Source organism: Lates calcarifer, unplaced genomic scaffold (genome assembly GCF_001640805.2).
Source record: "Lates calcarifer isolate ASB-BC8 unplaced genomic scaffold, TLL_Latcal_v3 _unitig_4196_quiver_1022, whole genome shotgun sequence".
Classification (NCBI taxonomy): domain Eukaryota; kingdom Metazoa; phylum Chordata; class Actinopteri; family Centropomidae; genus Lates; species Lates calcarifer.
In genome coordinates, this window is record NW_026116767.1 from 23,406 (window position 1) to 32,903 (window position 9,498).

A 9,498-nucleotide genomic window follows, 5' to 3' on the forward strand; every position below is an offset into this window, starting at 1 on the left:
GAAACTCCAAATTACACGTTGGTGTGAATGTGAGTGTGAATGTTGGATGGATGTGTCTAGAGTGACCCTATTGCATTGTACTGATGCGTCTCACCCATCAGTGTTTCAGTGGTTTTCAGTGGAACAGTAACAGTCTTGTTCATCGTTCCAATGCTTTGTTAATGATCATAAGGTTGAAATATGGTACTTTAAAATGCAAGAACTACACAAAATTCTGAGTTTAGAATAATCATTCAAACAGCTAAACTATTTAAATTTTAAATAAGTTTAATTTAAAAAAAATTAATAGAGCAATAATGTATTACTTATTTTATAGGATTCTAACATTAGAAAATATATACTGAGTCAAACATACACATTAAAAAACTTTCTTTTAGTATAGTCATGCAAATGTGCAGACATGCTGATTTGTAAATGGACTGAACATGTTTCTACTTTACAAGATACTTCAGTGAGAACATTTATTACATTCATACAGTTTGCGTTATACTTGGGCATTTTTTATGTTTTGCCACCCCAAACTATAACCTCTGATAAATATATAGTAAAATAATACTTTTCTGGAAGTGTCAATGAAAAGTGAACACTATAAATATAAATGTCATGGCTGAGCTGTTGCATTAAAAAAACTTCTGCAATTGCTGCAACAGCATTAATAAACCAAATGCTTGTGAATGCCACATGAGCACATACTTGATCACTCAAAAGTGCTTTTAAATAATCCTTCATTCTCAGTTGAGGGTGAAGAAATTAAGGACAGTGGGTAACAGCATGACACTGTAATTGAAAGCAGCTACTGATTTAAAAACACTGAAACCATTTAAAAGGAGAGCTGATCACGAACACAATGTGGTGGTGCCACTGCATAATGTCACATGCTTGCAATGGATTAAAGACCAATTTGATGTAACAGCAAACACATTAAGGAAAGCTAGAAGATGCTGTTTTGTCGAGCCAGAATGTAATCCATTTACTTTTACCTCTTAGGTGAGTTTTTCTATGTTTATATATTGTACATCATATCTAGTGTAGCACTTTGATGACTTAACAATCATCAAAGAACATCCAAAACAAAAAGTGAATGAACAAGTAATGTTTACTGCACTCTTCTTAATGGTTGCTATGATTTCTGCAAATCAGATGTCACTCCTCATTCTTTCATCTAAGTTTCAAAGTTTTGACTCCCTGAACTGCCACTTTTTACCTACTAGCAGCAAAGTAAAATATCCCTTAGGATTGCCACAGGAACGGTCGCTCCAACCATGCACCTTTATTAGGAACATCCTGGATCTTCAAACTGGTGAGAATAGATAGATGAGGAAAAAATGTCAGTATAAACTTTGGTTATTTCACACTTGTACTTAAAAGGAAAGGTAGAAATACTGACCTTATCTGTGACGTGTAGACAAGGGCAGAGGGTTGGGTTGTGGAAATAATTTCCACCTCTTGGGAGCCAGCTGAGGCCTTTGCTGTGATGTTTGTGCTGTCTGCAAGTGTTTGCTTGTAGTGTTGTTGATTTAGAAAAGTCAAGTGTATTCTACTGTAGGAATCACAGTAATGTTGTGGACATGGGGTTCCTCTGTGGCACTGTCAGGCACTTGTCTCTGTTCTCACCTCTGATCCTTGCATCAATTGTCTCTGACACAGATCCTGTGATACCACCAAGGGTGAAGGTCAGAGTACAGGTGTAAGAGCTGTTGCTTTGCGGTTCTATCCTGTGAATTATCAGTGTGGTTGTATCCTTGTAGCTATATATTCCTGTCCCATCCACTATGTGTTCACAACACTAGATGAAGAAAGCAAGCATAAAATCTGTCTTTTTTCAGTCACATTGTTAAAGGAGTAGCCTAGTGAGCAGAGCTGAGGGGTCTAGAGCCCACTGTATCCCATTTGTTTCAATGGAATAATCAAATTTTGTATGGGAAGTAGCCAAAATTATTTCAGGCTGACTGTTTGACCACTTTTCCCTACCTTTTCCAACATCTCTCATGATACATTGTTGATGCATATAATTAAATATCAATTTTGTTCCTTGGTAACTGACAGAAGAACTAGGTAGTGATACCTACCGTGCTGTACAGACAAAGAAAAGAGCACATACTATTTTACAACATCTGGAGTAAACTCAAGGTTAATGAGATTTTTATGTCAGTGCTCAACAAGACTTTTCCATAACTTGATGGATTAATTGATGCTGTAGCTGTCCAGTTTATTGATATAGTCTTTAAGAGGGCAGGACCCTCCATTCCTAACTGCCTGATCAAATTTCCTTGGCCTTCTACAGAAACCAGTAACTGGTGGAAGATTAAGGACAAAATTGGCTTTCTCTTTTCTACAGTGAATGAGCAATGAGCAGTTGAATTAGGAGCTTCTCAGGTTGAGGACAACAAACCCTGTGTCAAACTTTCGACTCAAGGTATATTTAAAACAGCCAAAAATCTAAAGATCTAAAATCTGACTCTATCTTTATCTGTATCAAGACTCATTGACCCCAATTAAGAAAAATATTTTTTTTTTATGATCAATTGCCTTTTATTGACACTTGACACAAACACTTAAGTCGATTACTAAGAGCAGCTTTACCTTGTCATTGTAGAGTAAGGCAGCTGCTTTTTACAAAGTCAGCAAAAAGACTTATGTTTTGGTGTCAGGATTATCTGATTAACATGGCTTTGCTTGGTTAGTGGCCCTCTTCATTTGTTATTATTAGTTTAGCCCACTGCATGGCCAATAAGGAAAACAGTAGGTCAAGCTCCCTCCCCTGGACCATGACACAGTATACATTTTTAATTCAAACAGGCCTAGGAAAAAATATAGCCTCTTTCAAATCCAATTGATTTTTTTTTTTATCTCTGCTATTTTACTTTAGTAACATCACATATTCCCCATTGTCATCCTGCGTTGCTTTAAGAAACCACAGGGTCTCCTCTTTCACCAGGATTCGACTGGTCTGGTTGCTCATTTCCTGACCCGTCTTTGAGTCATACCAGGTGATGTTGTATGGAACAGCTGTGAAGCTGAAGACATCTGAGACACCAAGATGCTATTCAGCATTGCCATGTGGTTGAGAACAGAGAAAATCCTCTCAAACTGGAGCTTTTAATTGGTACAGTTCTCTGCAACAAGCACATATCAGTGGAGAATACAGTAGATATTTCAACAGCAAGAAATACTTGTGTGGTTGGCAAGGGCTAAAAAACCTTAATGTGATTTTGTTTTTATATATTTTTACTTTCATGGATTAGGAAAAAAATCATTTGTGAGAAATTGAAATCTGCACCAAATCATTCCCTCTTGTTGGATGTTCTTTTCAGGCATTCAAATAGCAGCTCAGGGATTTAGAGCTGCCCAGAGGACATTGTGCCTAACTTCCAGTATTTTTCCATGGTCACTGAGCTGCTGCAGAGTTAAATGCCTTTCTCAAAGACATCATTGCTAAAGTAGAGTTACTCTTATCCAGCGACAAAAACTAGTCCGTTCTTACAAAACATATAAATAAATAAAACACAACAACATATGTATTCTTTTAGCTGCAAAACCTTTTGGAGCCTTATTACAGTATTCTGTAGACTTACACCTTTTTGGCTAGTCAGGTTTTAATGGGACTAGCAGCTTGGTAGTGTTAGATTTTTTCCCCCAAGAAAAGTCAGAAATCAGTGTGAGACCTCTGGGGAGCTCATGTGGCAACTCGGTTACACAAGTTCCTGCAGTAACAACAATGGCCACAAGATGGAAATAAAAATGCTTCTGTACAAACTTGAGGCAGAGGTTGGACTAGATCTGTTTTACATTGTCTCTGAGTTGTACTAATATGTTTGTAAGGAAAGTGTAACTCAGATCACCTTGTAGAAATCCTGTGTAGATCCCATATAACCCAAGGAAAAACAGAAGATTTCTCAGTGCTGAAGGCCCATGGCTGCAACATGTATATTCAATTTCTATTCAATTTTATTTATATAGCGCCATATCACAACAGAAGTTATCTCAAGGCACTTTTCATATATAGCAGCTCTAGACTATACTCTTCAAAATAGGTATTTACAGAGAGAGACCCAACAAATCCCATATATGTAACAGTAAGAAATTAACTTATGCAAGCCATGGTGGAATTTTCTTATTCTCTTTTGTGACAATTGACTGGTAAATGGTGGGCTTGTGGTATTCAAATTTTCCAAAACAGAGGGCTCCTTTACTTCTAGACCCTCAAGAAAACACACAAACACTTGCAGGTTACTGCTAAGGATTAGACAGTATATTGTACAATATGGAGATTATATCAATACAGTTTCTAGGAAGGATCACTAAGAGAAATGATAATACCTCTGATTATACAGACTGGACACAAATCCTTTGTTTCAGTTAATTTCAGTTTATATTAAGTTAAGAGGTAGCTGGGTATGTTGGCCCACAGATCTGCAGCATGATCACAGGTCCAAGGCTGTAACAGCATGAACATCTAAAATACAAATAATTGTTGGATAAACAATATAAAATTAATATATTTATTATCAATTCCATGAATGGTGCGAGTCTTATAGTTATTTAGCACTAGGATGGGGAAAGAATGGAAGTTACCCTTCCTACAGAGTAGGAAGGAGGAGTGAAGAGAAAACATTTTTATTCTGTAATGAATGAATGTTTAACTTTTTGTTTTTTGTAGTGAAGTGCTCCATTAATATTTGATGTAACTTGCTGGAGGAGGAGGTTGAAAAGCACAGACCAACACTAAACAATTATATAAAATGCACCTTACTGAATCACTCTTTTCATTTAAATTTGAAGTTTGATTACAATGATTTTCTCCTTTTTGTTTTTTTAATTATTGTTTCAAAGCAACTGATAAGTTAGGTACATTCTATTGAATACACACTTTAAAAATAGATCATCACTGGTTACAACAGGTGCCTCTGATAAAATGTAAAAGAAAGTGGATCTCCTCTGTAGCTACACTTCTCTGAAATAATCATGCAACCCTTAATGATGTGTTCCTTGAAGCTTGAGTGGCTCTTATATTTGACTCACCCCAGAGAGAGCAACACACAGACACAGAACAGACAAAGGAAGGCTGAATACGTTTACATGCCGCAACAGAGCTGCAGAGGAAACCTCACCTCTGAGCCTTTTGTACAGACTCAACTGTACAGCTCAACCAGTGACTCAATAGTCTCACCTCCAATGAAAGCATAAACAACACAGAAAAGGAGGAGATTGGTTAATTTTCCTTTGCATGTCAATCGTGCTTACTGTGAACTTATCAAAAAATAACTAACTGTGAACTCAACATAGAATAACTTACCTTAACCTTATTGGCAATATTGTTCTAGACCATAACCTCTAAACACAAAGTTTAGACTTAAAATTTAAGTCACAAAACAGTTGATTAAACAGTTTGCCACTGCAGTTTGCAGAACACAATCACGATATGATAACCTCTTAACCTTAACCTAAAAAATGTTGAGCTGACCTAAGGGCAATTTAAAAACAAACAACAGTAATGCAGATGAAGCCACATTAGGGCATCCCACTGAGCAGAGGAATTTACACAGGCAGTCTTCAGCTATGAGTCAGCCTGAGTAAATGTCACAGTTTCAAACAAGATGCACTGCAGAAAACATGAATTACAACCACAATTTTCTGTTAGAGCACACATCAACACACATCCCTCTCATACTGGTTTTCAACCTCAAATTGTTTTTTAAATTAATTATTTCTTGTTGTTTTTCCCCTACAAACAGGGGAAGTTTGACTGCCAGCAATTTCCAATGTGTTTCATGAGGATGCAGTGTGCAGCCTGTTAGTGAAAAGTGGAAAAAATTTGGAAAAGTTTAAATTCAACTTTGAGCCAATTTTTTTCAATCAATCAATTGATCAGTTGATAGTTTGGTTAATAAAATGTGATGACATACAGTGCACCACAAGCTTTTCATCGTGGAAATGCTAGTTTTAGTATCCCATGACAGTAACTATACTCATTCAGACCCTGCTGAAACTTTGTGCTTTTAAAGAACTGATGTACAAAATATTACAAAATAATCAAATAAATTAATGAGGGGGTTGGCAGGTATGAACAGTCCTGCTCCCAAACCTGAGTAACAGGATGTTTAAGTTGTTCAAAATAGAGAATTCGCCGGCGTGGTGTTGCTGTTGTCCATTCATGAAGGCAGCAGCCTCGGATCACATGAAAATCCTGCAATAAGTTAGATTTGTGAAATGCACTAATGCATGTTATCACTGTTTTAACCATGAAACTTTTTTTCTGTAAATGATTCTTGCTTTAAGTTTGAATATATGTTAATAAAATGTATGTTTGATAATAATCTTTATTGTGCTTTATTAACTAATTTTATTTACTAATCGCTTTGCTGTAATACTGTGTACGCTGTGGAATAATATAGAAAAGTTTCTGTGAAGGTTGGTATGGTGGCTCACAGGTTGGGTGTAGGCCTCTCTGTGGAGTTTATATGTTGTCTCTGTGTCTGTGTGAGATTCCTCTGTTTCCTCTCACAGTCCAAAGACCGGTAAAATAGAAACTCCAGGTTAAATGCTAGTATGAATGATGGTTGAAATATTGTACTTTGTACTCCAACACATAATGTCTTTTATTGAAGAGCCAAGTAAAATGATGCAGTGTTTGAGTTAGAGCATCAACACTGTCAAATACTTTTAACAGAGCAGTAATGTAACACTATTTTATAGATTATAACATTAGAAATCCCACAAGGACATTGGTCTCCCGGAATGCTGGTTTACTGGTGGTCCCCAGAGTTTCAGGAGTAGAATGGGAGGCAGAGCCTTCAGCTAGGAGGCAGACATCCTCTGTACCTTTAAGAGTAGGCTTAAAACCTTTTTGATAAAGCTTATAGTTAGGGTTGGCCCAGGCTTGAACCATCCCTTAATTATGCTGCAATAGGCCTAGACTGCCGGGACATTTCCCATGATGCACTGAGCTCTCTCTCTCTCTCTCTCTCTCTCTCTCTCTCTCTCTCTCTCTCTCTCCATCAGCATGGATTCATATCCCATATTACATGTTAATAACTCAATATCTTCTAGTATGGACTAGACCTGCTCTATATGAAAAGTGCCTTGAGAAGAATTTTCTTGTGATTCGGCGCAACAGATAAAATTGAACTGAATTGAATTGACACATACATTCAATTAAACATACACATCAAACCACTTTCTTTTAATAAAGTCAGATTTGCCATGGAAATGTGCACACATTCTGTTTTGCAAATGGACTGAACATGCTTCTACTTTACAAGATGCTTCCCTGAGAACATTTATTACATTCTTAAAAATACATACATGTATGCCGTTTGCAGTGGTGTTGAACTAGATTGCACTACAGTAAGGGGGATTTTTTATGTTTTGGCACTGCAAACTATAACCTAAGTGATAAGTACATGGTAAAATAATACCTCTGTGACAGAGTTAATGAAGTAAACATTATTATATTTATACAAAGTAGAATTAATTAAATTGGCATTAAATTTTACAGGTGTGCCTGGTAAAGTTGGCACTGATTGTATGTTTTTATGTATGTACATGCGTATGCACGTGTTGCCTCGATATGAGCCTTCACTGAATTTGACTTGGTTATTTCAGCAGGATATTTCTGTCACACCAAAATGAAATAAATGCATCAAAGAAAACTGCTTAAATTAGATAAATGCATGTAACTTCCATGTGCACACATAATATATCACTCAAAAGTGACAGAAAAATCCTTTGTGTCTCATTTGAGGATGAAGAAATGGAGGACAGTGGGTAACAGCATGACACTGTAGTTGAATACAGCTACTAATTTAAAAGCATTGAAACCATGTAAAAGGAAAGTTGATCAAACACAATGTGGTGGTGCCACTGCACAACATCACATGCTTGCAGTACATTAAAGACTGATTTGATGTTACAGCAAACACACATTAAGGAAAGCTAGAAGGTGCTGTTCTGTCGAGCCAGAATGTAATCCATTTTCTTTTTCCTTTTAGGTTTGAAGAGAATGTAGAGGAAGATGGAAACCACTGTCAGGAAGCAAGATATGGCCACTGCAGCTACCACCAGCCATGTAAATTTGGAGTCTGCAAAGAGAGGCAAAGGTAAATGAATGTTTTGATATTCAGTAGGGGCTATGGAAAATAATGCCACTGTATTAGATCTTGGATTGGCTATTATTTAAGATAACATGCTTTAAGTTATTTACTGAGATCTTAGAATATAGTGACATTTCTAAAATGGGTAAAAACCACTAGTAGTTCCAGATGGGTTTCAACATTTATTTTAGCCTAACTTATTTGGAAGCAAAATCTCAAGATTATTACCCAAACTGCTCATTTTAAACATCCATCTCAGTTTATCATGGATAGTTTCTTGCCCAGTCACATGATGATCAGTATGGTCATGTTGGTGTGTGCAGTATTGTCATGTTACCAATCTTACCCTCTAGTTGAAACTGTGCCACAACTTCCTGTCTTCCTCCTTGGTTCTGAGTGATACACTTCAGCTCTGTCTTCACATTTTCTTCTGTCATCTCTACAACAACTAGCCTCAGTTCAATCTGGCAGCCTCCAGACACCTTCGATACCCTAGGAACGCACAAAAAGCAACTTACTTGTGTCCAATTTACCATAAGTCCCCTATTAGTAGTCCTACTCACATCTGGAAAATCTTTGCACATCTGTCAAAAAAAATAAACAATTACCTCCTCCCTCCCTGTAGAGCCCACTCATTGAGGTATGATGACTCCACTGATTGGCCATTGACCAGCCACATGACCACAGTAGAATCTGCCATTTTACATTCAGTGAGCACCTTGCAAAACAAATCCAGTCCCGAACCTAAACAAAGTCAAAGAGGTTTGACACTGGAACTTTAAACAGTCTGTTTCTTCATTAAAGCAACAAAATGTTACTTGTGCTGTGCAACAGCCGCCGCTGCAGCCAGGAGTGGTAATTATCTCTGTTGGACTTGGAGTCCAAGTCATTAAGCAGTTTCAATTTACAGAAAATAAAGCGTATTGACTGCGTAGTCCCACTCACAGAACTGAAACATGGCTGAACAGTGTATATTCCTCATGATCCCTGGTTTCTGTAACTGGGAAACACTGTTGCTGTTACAAACACTGCAAACTATGTTTAGAATTTCTTGATATTTTCAAGGTTTCCTTGCTGGATAATGGAAATGATTGCTGGTTTTTAATGTCTTCCAAGTCTTTTTAACTGATCTACAGTTTGGTAATATTCCTACTTGGAGGGCCTGATTCAGACAAATTAAATCGCTGACAATCACTCATTTACACGTCTCACAGGAGATCGTATGCTCTCACTAAAGTTATATGGTGTAAGAACAGACATTTTTGGATATGGACTGGGAATGACACCCTGTCCCTGTTAAGTCAGTATACAATCAAAATGACTGTGACTTGTTTTAAGGTAAACTAGTTACATAATGTTTCTGTAGTGCATTTTGCACATGAGCAAATCTGATATATTAGGACTC

General features: G+C 37.0%; 1 protein-coding gene across 1 annotated transcript; it reads right to left on the reverse strand.

The window, feature by feature from the left end:
- Positions 1 to 7,852: 7,852 nt before the first annotated feature.
- On the reverse strand, positions 7,853 to 8,855 carry LOC108897014 (interleukin-1 receptor type 2-like). The gene is made up of 3 exons (XM_018696378.2): positions 8,702 to 8,855; positions 8,440 to 8,585; positions 7,853 to 8,081 (listed from the first exon to the last, which is right to left on the reverse strand). Exons 1-3 carry the CDS (start codon positions 8,791 to 8,793, stop codon positions 7,936 to 7,938), a joined length of 384 nt encoding a protein of 127 aa, XP_018551894.2. The 5' UTR covers positions 8,794 to 8,855; the 3' UTR covers positions 7,853 to 7,935.
- Between the last annotated feature and the right edge of the window lie 643 nt (positions 8,856 to 9,498).

Coding starts and splice junctions, on each gene's coding strand:
- LOC108897014 (XM_018696378.2), bottom strand. CDS start 8,793: ATGGCAGATTCTACTGTGGTCATGTGGCTGGTCAATGGCCAATCAGTG. Junction 8,586..8,701: donor GCTCTACAGGGAGGGAGGAG/GTAATTGTTTAT, acceptor GTGCGTTCCTAG/GGTATCGAAGGTGTCTGGAG. Junction 8,082..8,439: donor GGCACAGTTTCAACTAGAGG/GTAAGATTGGTA, acceptor CTCTCTTTGCAG/ACTCCAAATTTACATGGCTG.